Source organism: Perna viridis, chromosome 3, assembly GCF_037379345.1.
Source record: "Perna viridis isolate PV_CMFRI_1.1 ecotype Kerala chromosome 3, ASM3737934v1, whole genome shotgun sequence".
Lineage (NCBI taxonomy): Eukaryota > Metazoa > Mollusca > Bivalvia > Mytilida > Mytilidae > Perna > Perna viridis.
In genome coordinates this window covers 16,517,466-16,531,697 of record NC_142447.1, presented here as the reverse complement: position 1 = coordinate 16,531,697, position 14,232 = coordinate 16,517,466, and the positions used below count along the sequence as shown (strand labels likewise).

Below are 14,232 nucleotides of genomic sequence, written 5' to 3'. Positions count from 1 at the left end.
ATATGGACAATCTTGTCTTTTTTCCTTGATTCTGATTTTGCAAATAGTCAAATTAAACTTTTAAACATATGTTTTTTTATACCATGTTTCACCCAGTGCCTGATTCTTACAGAGACTAACATGTCAAATGTCCTCAAAGTCTTTTGTCGAGTTTGACATAAATTAAACGCAATCTCTGTTTACCTTTTTCGATAGTTACCTTTGATTTTCCAATTGGTTAAGTTTTGTTTGACTTTAGCCGTATTTTATTCTTTTTTATGCAGTACAAGGCTAGATGTCATTAATGTATAGGATATAAATGCAACCTTTATTTATAAACTGATACAGATATAAATCAGGCACATTAAACAATATTGAAATAATCGTAATAAATATAAAATAAGAATTAAAAACACCCTTTGAGTAATTTCAAACCATTTGAATTGATTAAACCAAGTATTTATATTACATAGAAAATGCATATTATATCACATGGACGCTTAAAATTGATATAATTAAGAACGCATTGTCTTTTAAGAATACAGAGATGCACTGGACACATACTGAAGCGACATAAACTAACTTCCGACGCAACAGAACAATAAAAAAATGAATGACGGAATACTTATTATACCCCACGGTTTAGGTTTATGTTTTTTTATGGTGATATTGTTGATTTTTATATATATTGAAATATAAATGCATTTTTCTTTAAGTTTTTTTTTTGCCTACATATACCACCTTTCAGTCTCCAATAATAATCAGTATATTAAAAATAACCAAGCCCCAATTTGGATTTTACGACAAAAAAAAAAAAAAGAAACAAATGACAAAAAATGTCTGTTTTTGATTGGTATAGGTATCACATTTCAAGAAAATATGTTAAATTGTAGGATTTTTAATACATGTGCGTGTGTCTTTGGTACGCGATATATAACAGTCAGTGTATTACTTTCAACAGCAGTTAAATCAAGTCATTGTTTAAAAAAAAAGATGGAATCGTTTTATACACAAATCAAAACAATTATTAGCAATGTAACTGTCGTTATAATTTGGTAGATGTGTTGTTCTGTTCTTGTCAGTTTTACTCCATTTCTGGTTTGATGAGCTCGACCTCCAATTCTGGATGATTCATCTTCTGAAAAAAAAACATAATATCATAAGGTTTTGTTGAGTGAAATAACTAGGCGAATCATTCAGTGTTCGGGAATGCAGGGAAATGTATTTTGATGTGCTTGTTAATTGCCTACTGTATTCATGTTCCACGTACCAATTCGTATTTCGTAGTAAGGTGGTGTTTCTTCGAGGTTTAATGAATGAATGAACCATTGTAATACCCAGTTTACAAAATTTTCGTAATATTTTGTATAATTAAGTTATCAATCCTTTCAAAAAGTAGACCTTAAGAAATATCACGCCATTTTGTGACACCTGTTCGCATTTTTTTTTATCTAAAAAAGCCCGACTAAAAGCGGCTCATAATAAAGCTTGAAATATGGTTGCGTGTTACAGAGGTTCTCAATCAAATAGCAAATTCAGCCTCATATGGGCCAATATAAACCATAGTCATGATGCATGTCATCTGCACTGTATTTTTGGCTTAAATCGTAAAATCTGTTTTCTTCGAAATTTTATGATAAAAACTATAACAGTACACAGGATAAAATTCATGACTATCATGTTATTCATGTGTTTTGAAAACACATGTGAATGAGTAATCAAGGGAACCAAGGTTATAGCGGTAATCAACATGATGTAATCCAGGGACGAAGACCAGACATGGAAAACAGACATACACAACAAAGAACATAAAGTAACTAAAATCACACATACACAGTAGCAAAAGCAAATGAGCAACTCGGACTCCACTAAAAACTGGTAGCATGGACCAGGTGCACGGGTAGGGTTAAGCGTCCTCTGCTTTTCTAAGAACACCCGCTGAGTTGTTCATTAAGTCAAGTCCGGGGTAGACAAAAGAGGAAAGGAAAACTATGACCCGTTGAATAAATCAGTTTTCATGGTGCAAATGGATACACCATAACGATCCACGAGTTCATGATGACGACCATAAAACTTCTGTAGTGATGACTTCAATCTTGTAGCAACATAACAGTAGTATATTTATTAGAACTCTAGCGCGATACAAGAAGTCTGCGTTGATATGTTACATGTTTTTATGTTTATCATATGTATTTCACATGTCTAGGGCAATCATGGACAAAATATGAAAAGCATATGTTTCTGACTAAAGAGTTAATTCATGAAAAACAATCAAACAAAAATCGTGTATGGTATTTATATGTTTTTGGCTGGATTTCATATACGCATAGGGTATTCGTATTGTTTTCATTTGATTTTTGAAAAAGAGTAACCAAGAGAACCAAGATTTTAGCGGAAATCAAAAGAATATAATCTAGGGACAAAGACCACAGATGGAACAGCAACAAACACATCAAAGAACATGAAATAACTGAAATGATACATTCAAAGTAACAAAAGTCAACGAGCAACTTGGACTCCACTGGGAGCATGGGCCAGATGCAACGGTAGAGTAAACATATGATTAAAAAGCTGGTCTTAAACATACATTTTCATATGTTTTAAGACGTGAAAATGTATGTTGCAAATTTCCCTGTGTAGGTATAACCAACATAACGTGTCAAACGATAATATTTCTACTTAAGTCTGTAAGCAATGGCTATAACCATTCTTATTAAAGGGTAGACCTAGGGTAAGGGACACAACTCTTACAAATCATTGGAACGTTTGTATTCAACCTTTTACATCACTCGCATGTAAGCTTTAACTGAATTCTGTTTCAAATGAAAGCTTGGCCAACTTTGGCGAAAATTAATATGATACAAACATATCACTGATTTCAAGAGTTATTCCCCTTACCTTAGGTCTACAAAATGTACCCCCCTAAGTAGGCATGTAATTTGATACTAATAAATTTTTCTATTTAAGTATAAATGATTTTGTTAAGAAAAAAAGTATTTGTATATTGAATCAGAAATTGGTTACTTATACTTGTCAATACGTTTTTAATTTTTGATGCAATTTAGTTTTGTGGTATGCAAATTTAAATTTGTTATATATCTAGTTGCATGATTTTTCTCCTGTTCATTATGATGTTGAAAGTAAAGCATTTCACCTTTAAATTGTGCAAACACCTTTTTTTTAATAGCATTTTCGAGCTCGGAACATTTAAGAATTTTAATTAATAATTTAACAAACGTTCGTCTTGTTGACTTTCTCTCAATCATAAGTTTCGAGGATTTAAAATTTAAAACGCCAATGTTTGCGGAAGAGCGTTTCATATGCTTAAAGACACAAGCTTGTTTTTAATGCAACACTCTTGTGAGATCATGAACGAAGAAAATATAAAAAACGACTAAGGTATATTAGCTTCCTTAATCTGAGCAACTAGAGAAAAACATATGAATATATAGAGAAATATAATAGAACAAAGCGACCCCGTCTGACATTTTAATTGATCGATTGATTGTGCGGTTTTAACGCCTGAGCAGCAATAATTATGCTATTTCCAGGCAATGAACATGAAATTGATGATAAAATGAACATGAAATGATGATGATGTGAAAAATGGGATGGAACACAAGGATAATAGGGTCGACAAAATTTGATTGCCGCTTGAAATAGGGGGAGGTGGTTAGGGTCGGGCAATTTAGCTTCCTGTGGCGGAGCTAGAGGTACCTACTCCGGGAGAATACCACAGTAAGGTACTTCAACGTGCCATGAACGTGGCATCTGTCAAAACACCATGAGCCACTATGGTTTGCGGTCAGGTTTTCCGTAATATGGCCTGACTACCCTAGCATGTACCATGTCAGGGGTATTCTATTCCACCACCAGGGGCACACAACCCAAATGCTCTGTGGGCAGAGCGCCCTAGCCCCCGGCCAGGGATCTGAGCACTATTAAGTCGCTTTTTACGACAAGCTTAGCGCTGCTGCGGGTCTATAGTTTTTACAAACAGACCTGCACGGGGCGTCTGTCATTCAAATATACTTACTGTTTTAGTAATCGGAAACATACCTCGTAATGTAATTATTCTCTTTTGGTGTCCATAAAAATTTGATGCCATACATGTGTAATCTCCAAAAACATCGGAATCTATAACTGATATCCATAACTGGTGTGTGTTGATATTTCCCTCTCCTGCTATTGTTTTTAGCTCATAGTGTTTGTTTTCTTTGACATATTTTCCTTTCTTGATCCAAGTTACATTGATAGGCATCGCGCCTTGAACATGACATTCTAATAGCACTTTTCGTCCGATCTGTACTAGTAGATTCTCACTTGGTATATTGATCTGTGGTATTCTCACTAAAATTGAAAAAATATAAAATGTCTAGTCAGTTTGATACTAATTAATTGTATTCGTCAAAATTTCAAGATAAGAAAAAAAAAATAGTTATTTTGATATAAACATCCTGTATAGCATGTTATATTCTTTTATGAGTGAATATTGATTTTTCTAATAAAGAAATCTTCTGAATTTATTTATTTTCCATTATGAAATATGTGCCAAACTACGTATATTTGATGTATATTGAATATTAAATCATCACATGCTGTATCAACCCGAGACTCCTCTAACACCCTAAGGGCTACCGGCCCGCGGGGTGATATAGGTAGAGGGTTGATACAGCATGTGATACAGATTTTAACATGTCATGTTCATAATATATATTTTAACCATACTCCAAGTATGTTCTGAAAAGGGTGCGATATAGGGTATGCGATATAGGGTAGACGATACAGAGTTGAAACAAACACATATAATGCATATACAAAAAAGTTTAAATCCAAATATATGCTATATGAAAACACAACTGTAAAGTATTAAATTCCTGTATTGTTTGAAGGAAAAATATAGTAACTGAAAATGTTTGTGTTGCGTATTATATGATTAAGTAAAATAATATAATTGTCCACAATATTATCACTGCGTTTGTTTAGTGTTATGTCTTGATATAACCAGCAAAGAGACGTTTTTTAATTTATCAACCGACCGAACAAATAGCATTGAAGTGCATTATTATTTCTTAACACTGATTTGGGTCAATTCATGTGTTATAACGTGATTGCATATAAATATATGTTAAAGTACTATGCAGTTTTCATATCACAAATCAAACGTTATGCCAGAGCTTGCCGTAACTACGCAGACTTTTTGTATCGCGCAAGACTTCTTACAAATAGGTTTCTTGAACAAAGTTATGTTGCTACAAGATTAAATTCATCACTACATAATTTTTATGAAAACTGATTTGTTAAACGTGTTTTTCTTTCCTCTTTCGTATAACCCGAGCGTAACTTTTTTGGCAACTCGATGGGTGTTTCTAGAAAAGCAGAGGACGCTTACCCTACCGGTGCACCTGGACCAGGCTCCCAGTTTTTAGTGGAGTCCGAGTTGCTCATTTATTTTTGTTACTTTTAATGTATTATTTTGGTTATATTATGTTCTTAATTGTGTGTATCTCTCTTCCATGTCTGTTCTTTATTCCTGGATTACATCACATCATTTTGGTTTCCGCTAGAATCTTGGTTACACTCTACAATCAATTAATCGATGAAAACTACATGCTTTTTGATAGTCAAAGTGCACCAAAGACATAGTATCTTATTGACTAGCATAATAACATGAATATAGTTTACGTAAGTGATTCAGAATATAGTCATGACAATTAAATGGGAGATTATACCAAAGCCTGTGCGATATATTCAATATTTCCCAGCTTAGATTCCTATTGTTTAGCATCATATTAATGTAATAATTTTGAAATATCGTTTTATTATGTTAAAACATTTAATTTGCGAATGATTAATGTTACATATTTTGCCGATGAACAAAACTAAGCTCTAAGCACTGATATTAGTTTGTATATGCAATACAATAGATGCTTCGTAATAAGTGATTATTTTGATTTTCGATATTGTCAAGAGCATAAAAGGATAATAAAACTTGAAGCCAGACATGTATGTAATTTAAATACAAAAAAAGTTTCAACTACTTCCTTGACAACGGAAATATCATTTAGAACTGCACAACAGATAAGCATATACCGATTCAATTGCTTAATATAATAATTATTTCGTTTGAAAACTTAGAGATAGGGACCAGGTAAGTTTCACCATTTTGCAGGGCCCCTGCAAGTGAATTTGTATTCACAATTAAATTGCAACGAGAGGATAAAACCGTGTAATTGATAGACAAAATTTGTAAACCAGTTCAACCACTCTCAGAAAGGGTGCTAAACATTCATATCATTGAGTATCTTGTTCTACTACACATGCTATGAGTGGCGTGTATTCCTTTAGCAAGCACGACTTCTGGCATTTAAAGGGAAAGATCACCTTTGCATTAAGTTAGGCTCTTTTAGGCTCAGATTTTATTGATTTTTACCGATAGTTTCCGATTGACGTCACTAAGTCGGTTTGGTACTGATACAAGTACTGCAAATAATATGTAAACAAAGAATATTCTGTAAATATTTCTACGATCATGTTTATCTAATCACCAAAACACGATGACTTGTCAAGCTTGCGATTGCACGAATGATAAAAGAGAAATGTTCTAAAAGCTTTTTTTTTTACCAGCAACACGAATATTCTTAGTAGCCATAAGATTTCCATTACAAATGCTAGTCATATGGCTGCAAATCCCGTTGTTCGTCAATGATGTCTGACATTTGCTGACATGTTGTGCCTCAATCTCCTCTTCTATTTATTTTGGGTTGAAATTATAGGGGAAAAGTCCCAAATTAGCGATTTCTTCGGACATCGTAATCAATTACCTATTTACTTTCACTTTACAAACCGACTTCCTGACGTCACAGTTCAACCGATCATGGTGGCGCCCATAGGCTCGGGATATTCAACTTTCCTAATTATAAATCTCGATTAATTAAATAAGAATTGGAAATTATATTGTTTCAATTTGATTTTCATGAATATTTAACAAATTAGTTTCGATATTTATGACTTGCACAATAACATGGTCTTCCTCTTTAAGAACGACACAGTTGTCGACAGTTGCCGTATGTGAAGAAATAAATTTATTAATTTATTTTTTTTTTAGAAAAATACCAATACAAGAAATATAATTCGGTTTATATACTTATATATAGCACTTATGAGTTATATTTATTGGAGACAAACATTTCATACATAATTCCATCAGCAAAATAATGAATTTTAAAGAAGTAATTAGCAGAAAACATAAGTTAAGGAGTAACCAATGGAACCAAGATTATAGCGGAAACCAAAATAGTGTAATCCAAGGAAAAAGACCAGACATGGAAGACAGATACATACCACAATGAACTTAACATAACCAAAGTAGTGCATTCAAAGTAACAAAAGTGAAATTGTCAACTCGGACTCCACTAAAAACTGGACCAGGTGCATCGGTAGGGTAAGCGTCCTCTGTTTTTCTTGAAACACCCCCGGATTGCTCCAAAAAAATCAAAAGCTATGACTCGTTGAACAAATCAGTTTTAATTGAAATTTAACTTAAATGTTTTTGAGATATCGATGCTATGTAAATACAAGAAGTTAAGATTCAAAATTAAATTGTATATATATGAAGAACTCCAAATAAAACAAAATCGAAATGGGAAGCAAAATCCAGCATCGATAAGTTCTACACAAGTATGCCAAGGAAATACATTACTGTAGCCTCATGTTTAATATATGGAATGAAGTATTTTAGGGATTATGAATTTTGTCGTACGGCAATTTCGGTAAATAATATATATGAGATATATATATATATATAGTTCGTGGTCTGACAAGCCCGACTACTGGTTTGGTGAAACCCCTCGGGAATCTATGGTTCACCAGAAGTAGTAATCAATTCAGTGATGGTATAATGTATTGACAGGCTATCTATTCTATATTATAATGCCTCATTCAGAAAATAACTTGCGCTCAGATATTAAAATAGCAATTTCAGTTTCACTTTCAGATGATGATTAGTTGTTACTTCTATATAAATCAAACATACTCATAGATGTACTGAAGTATTTTGAATAACAAGGTTACTTTAGTTTGACCTGCATTGTACTTATCGCCATATCCATTTACCCCACCTTTGGTTGTGAAGTACGACTTTTACCTTCATGGACACTACTTGAATATCTTAATACCAAACTGTGAATTTATTTGATCTTTAATCAGTCTATATCTTTATCCTGTTTATTGTTTTTTTCACTAGAATAATAAACGAAGATATTGAAGGCCATATAATTCTCAATGCAAGAATAATATTTTTATATATATATATAATGGTAGCATACGAGGAATGCCAAACAGTCAACTATAAATGAATAATAAATTGTATTATTGCTTTGATAAACAAATGGTTAGTATTGGTCCTTCCGACATCTATATGCTAAGGAAATGCGAATAATAATAGGATAAACAATTGGAAAGAGTGACTAGCCAAAATATTATCAGAACGCCTAGATTTAACGAGTGTGCGGAACTTGTTCTGCGCACGAGTTAAATTCTCATGCGTTCTTGGCACGAGTGATAATGTTTTGGTTATTCACGATAACCAATTGATTATCCTATTTATTATATAGAATTTCTTAATAATCAATCGATTTTTCAATATGAATTTTAAAATTCTGTGATTGGCGGATTGATATCAGAGTTGTGACGTTTTGGCGGTAGAAAGTGCGAGAGTGAAACTTCGATAAAACACTGCTATCCATACAATTATATTCAATATGTTGTCATATCTTTAACAGAACCCACGATAATGTATCTAATCGTTCATTTCCTCTTGTTGACACGGTATAACTAAACATGCATGGTTGCCTTTAACATAACTCTGAGTTTTTGCTTTCATAACATCAAAGAAACACCAGAAACAAAATTTTATTTTTCAATGTAATGTCTAAAACGTGAAAACCTGCGCAGACTGAAATAGGTACTCATTAACTTGAAAGCTGTAACAAAGGTAGTTATTTTTTTATTCTGTATGCTTTTTTTTTCAAAAATTCCAAAACTCTTTTAACCATTTAAATATTCATTGGAATCAATTAACCAAGTTTCGTAAAAGAATAAAATTAATTTATAATTTTAAATTGCTTAATCCTTTGCCTAAGTGAAACAATTAAAATATAAATTGCAATTTAAATTTACAAATCTTGCAATTAACGTATTAATCATTTATTTTTAATCAAGCATTGTACAAATTGATTATTTTCATCCAAATGTAGACAAATTGTGCTTTTATGAAATTATGGGTCTTCTGAGAATTGAAAAATATAGCATGTGAATTAATTAAACAACTCGTATTTGAAATAAAATGCATTTTATCTCTGTTTTAAAAAGGCACTAGTTCTAAATAGTAAAATTAAACTTTAGCAGTTAATCGCTTTTGTCTTTTATTTTAACTTACTGTAATGTACATGTATATGAAGCCAGTACAATTTTCTGTTACATTACGATTTTTATAGATTAGAGGCTAGATTTAAAACACCTTAAACGTCCGTCCATTCATTCTTAGCATAGCGTAGCGTGATATATTGAGCTTGATTCGAGACTCATTGATTCATTATATTTTATATGTCAGTAGGTAAATAGTAAAATAAATGCAGTTGTACAATTTTCTTTTAATTACCAAAATTACATGAACTTTTTGTCATAAAACACATTTTAAAAAACGCTGAAAACTGAAAAAGAACATAAACAGAATTATTAAATGACTAGAATCAGTAATAATTGGTTTGAGTTTGAAGATACCATAACTCAATGCAATCACTTTATTTTTTATTCTGCCTTGACAGAGTGTGTGGGGAGCTAAATTTTCATAGCTAGACTAACTGGTTTAAACTGGTAATGTGAAGGTGGATGATACGGCTAAAGGATCAAGACATGTCTACCCATCCTATACACCTGCTGTCACTTCCGTTTTTTAATTCATATTGCAAGTGCTTTATTTCCTTCTCTTTCTTATCGATCTAAATAATAGCCAGTAAAATTCTAGCGGTAATCAAAAGAATGTTACCCAGCGAAAAAGACCTGGAAAACATGAAAAAAGACAAACACAACAAAGAATATAAAGTAACTAAAATAATACATACAAAGTAACAAAAGTAAATGAGCAACTAGGACGCCACTAAAAACTGAGAGCATGAACCCGGTGAACCGGTAGAGTAATCGTCCTCTGCTTTTCTAGAAACAACCGCCGAGTTGCTCATAAAAAGTCAAGTCCGGGTAACACGAAAGAGGAAAGGAAAACTATGAGACGTTGAGCAAATCATTTTTCATGGTGCAGATGGATACATCTTAAAAATCCCCGACTTGACGACCATGACCAAAAACATGACGACCATAAAACTTTTGTAGTGATGGTGATGTCTTCAATCTTGTAGCAACATAACCTTTAAACAATTTAAACGACTGTAACTATATATTTAGTTGGCATAGAGGTAAAAACATTGAACGATCTTTGCAAAATTTAGTCTAATATTTAGATAAGGTCAATTGATTAATATAAGTGCTTATTTTTCTTTGCACAAATATCTGAACTGTGCCAATACAGAAACCTAGTTACAAAAAAATATATATCATAATACTTCTCGGTTAAAACAGAGCACGTATTCATATTTTCATAAAACCTTTGAGTACCATTACAAATCTAAATTTCAAATGCTTTAATAAGACAAAATTTGATATGAAGATTGATTCAAGCCAATCCCCAGTATGTTATATCCGTTTTAGCAGGTCCTTAAATTGTCTTATTCTTGATTAATAAACGAAATGCCTACAATATATGTTCATACGAATAGAATAAACAATTTCCGTAACAAAGATACGAAATCTGTATTAGGAGCTTAACTTCAAAGAGAAAGGCAATTAAAATTTACTGATCGTTGACAAAAGTTGCAATGGAAAAAAAGTCAACAAGTCAATATTCGAATCCCCAAAAAAATCACATATTGTCGCCAAACTGAGCAAACTAAAAAGAAGTTTGTTTCATATTAAAATAGAGGGTTTGTTTTGTAAAACTAATCGTTTCGATTACAAATGTAAAAATATGCCACATCAGCAAAGTGAAACTCTTATTAAAGAATTTTTTCCTCGTTTTAAATTGTGAACTAAATAAAACATACAATAAAGTACGTAGAATGGGGAGGAGATGGGTAGTCTGCAAAATCAACAATCTTGATCAGACCGATGAGTAAACATGTAAAAAATCACACACATTTGATTGGATTGTCCGTGAATTAAATACATGCTGGTGAGATTAGGTGTTATAAGATAAAAGCATGAGGGTAAGAAGGGAGGATCGGACCACAAAAATAATTTTAGTTTAGTCTTTGAATTGCACCAAATCCCATTCAAATCCGCAGAATCAAAATAGGACAATGTTGAGTGAGTGCTACCATTTATCATTTTACTGATTTGTCTCATAATATTAATTCTACATCAAGAAATGAAATAAATGAATACTTTTTTGGTATTATAAGTTATTTTTTTATTTCAGAAAATTAGATGAAAAGTCTGAAACTATTAAACTAACATTATGATTTCAACGAATAATCCTTCTTCTGTGTAAGTCAGTGAATCCATATCTATTTCAAAATGATATTCAAATTTATACAAAAAAGTCAGTTTTGTAATTTGTGATATTTGAATATCAAGAGTTATTCTCAAGTTATTCTATTTAACAACATAAAAAACGAGCCTCGAACAGTTTGTAATAATGTTGAAATTAAATAACGCAAGCTGATATTTTGCGAGATTCAAATTTCACGAATTACAAAACCTTTTTCTCTATGGTTACTACAGAATATATAGCTTCATGACATTCGTCAATTCCATGGCGTAAATTATAGCCATCGTCAGTCTATGAATACAAATTATTACGGGAAGCCAACGTAAGAAACGTCACATTGTTGCTTTGGTCCAATAAGATTTTATCAACTTTACAATCATACAACAGTTAATTGCAACGGAAAATTTTTTATGTGACTTGTTCAATTACATTGCCCCATGCTGTGATATTTAGCCGTTGAAGAAGTAGACAAAACAACAAAAACATTATATAAATTGTGGTATTCCTATTAGAATAATATTGCAATATACTTTCAAACAATAGACAACAGTAATAAAGTTTTCAATCTTTTTTTTGTCGCTTAGAATTGAATGCATCAGATCAACTGATTAAAAAAAGGTGTATTGTACACATTTAAGTAGCAATCTTTATTAGTTTAAACAAGACAAGATGGGATTCATGAATGTCGAAAACCCACTGAACTCATTTTTATTTCTTGTTCAGAAACAGTTACCGATTACATAGCTAGTCTTAGTTTTTCATTTGGAAAAGCATCATTTGTTCATAATTAAAAACAAAACTCGCAAAACAATTAAATTCAAATGAGGAACTAGACGTCCTCTATTTAGGATGTCCAAGGAGCTATAATATCAAATATATAACAAATTGAAAAAAAACGGATGGTCAAATAATTCGTCAAAAACTGACTTTGATGGTATTTCTTTATTTACCATATAATTATTTACCATATTTATTTACCATATATTTACACAAGTCTTTCATTTTCATCAAAGGAATACAAACGATAATTGCCAACAGAATAGCGACAGGTAACTTAGGAATCTTAATCGAACAAGCCCTGCTTTATACTAATCCGACATGCTGAGCTAGTTTTTGATGTGCTAGGTCAGAGAAGCAAACATCCACAAGTAAGTACATGTATGTCACTCCAATCAGACACATTAGTTTGTCTCCAAGCCAAACATTCGTCTCTCTTTTCCCTATATGCTGTGTGTTTAATAGAAAACCAGTGACTACCATTTTTAAAGTCTTAAGTATAACTCGACCAGGATCAAACACGAGATCTGCTGCACTCTAGACGAACGCGCTACCACAAGTCTCCAAATACAGTTCGAAATATTTAGAAATGATAAGGAAGTTCCACAGTAAATAAATTGATGCAAACCTATCAGAAGAATAAAAGGTACGTGTAGTATCATAACAAATAAAACTATTCTATTTCTCGTTAAGTTTCAGTTCTGTTCTTTAAAACAAGAAATATCAATTTGTCAACACAAACGGACACACTGTCTTTTAACTAATTAGATGTTCTGATAGCATGATGCTTTAGAACAGTAAATTGACGAGTCTGCAATCACGTGTTAACATAAACAATTTACATTTTAGACATTTATGTGATATTATGTTTGAGTAATTGAATGACTTCTAAAAAGATATCTGTTACATAACATTGGTACTATAAACTTAATTTTCTTGCCGCTGTGGTTTATAGCAATCCATGATCGTACAGACAAACATAATTGTTCAATCCAGGTATTGACGAAAAAGGACCCGTATCATGAATTAAGGGTGGGCTTCTTTATGTATTTTAATATTCGTTTTGGATTGTTGGTTTGTTGATAGACAAGATGTGATATTTAAATGTATTTTGTAAATGAAATAAAGCTGTATTAAAAAAACCGGCTGCAAACTGCTTTTTCTAACAACAACAAACAAAAGAGAAGGAATGCCATTTTTGTCATATATACGTAGACTATTTGAAACATTAAAGGGCTAAAATTATTCCGTCGAAAATCACGCGCATATTTTGTCAGCGATTCCTTAACACAGGTTCAGAGGTTTGTTCTAGAAATGCTCATTTATTTGGAACCGTTCATGGTTGCACAAAATCCAGAAGTCCCGAAGCGTTTCACAAGATGCAACTTCCTATTAGACTGAAATCAGGCGCTCATTGTTTTATATGTTATTAAACTATACCTATTTCTTATTGTTTTGTTTTTATTAGTAAGTTTACCCCGACCAGTAATACATATGAGAGTTCCTTAAGACAACACCTTGAAGATTGTAGTTCGCCGTATGAACTATTTTCACACTTATTTCACCAAGTAGGCATTGTTAAATTATTGTTCTTTTTTAAACAATATGTATCAAATAGGACAAGCTTCATCAAGACTACTTTTCCACATTGTTTGTTGCCTTTAACCTTGATATAAAACTATATACGAAATACATCTGAGAGTTGAAAATTATCATCCTCTCATTTTGTTAAGAAAGTTGTAATATTGTCTTGATTGATGTTTAACAGTTACGACGAATCTTACCTGCTTTTTTGCCAATGTCAGGTACTCGAATACATGTACAAAACCATCAATAAAATTATATTCAACAAAATTAATGAATTATGTGAAGGA

General features: G+C 32.1%; 1 protein-coding gene across 2 annotated transcripts in view; it reads right to left on the bottom strand.

Moving 5' to 3' along the window:
- Positions 1-317: 317 nt before the first annotated feature.
- The window catches only part of LOC148621199 (protein amalgam-like), a 93,618-nt gene continuing 79,703 nt past the window's right edge, over positions 318-14,232 (bottom strand). For both annotated transcript variants that reach the window (XM_088575318.1, XM_088575317.1), the window contains exons 2-3: positions 4,039-4,329; positions 318-1,117 (exon numbers count right to left, since the gene is read on the bottom strand). In XM_088575318.1, coding sequence (XP_088431444.1) covers positions 984-1,117; positions 4,039-4,329 — 425 coding nt within the window. In that variant the 3' untranslated portion in view covers positions 318-983. The remainder of the gene's footprint in view (positions 1,118-4,038; positions 4,330-14,232) is intronic.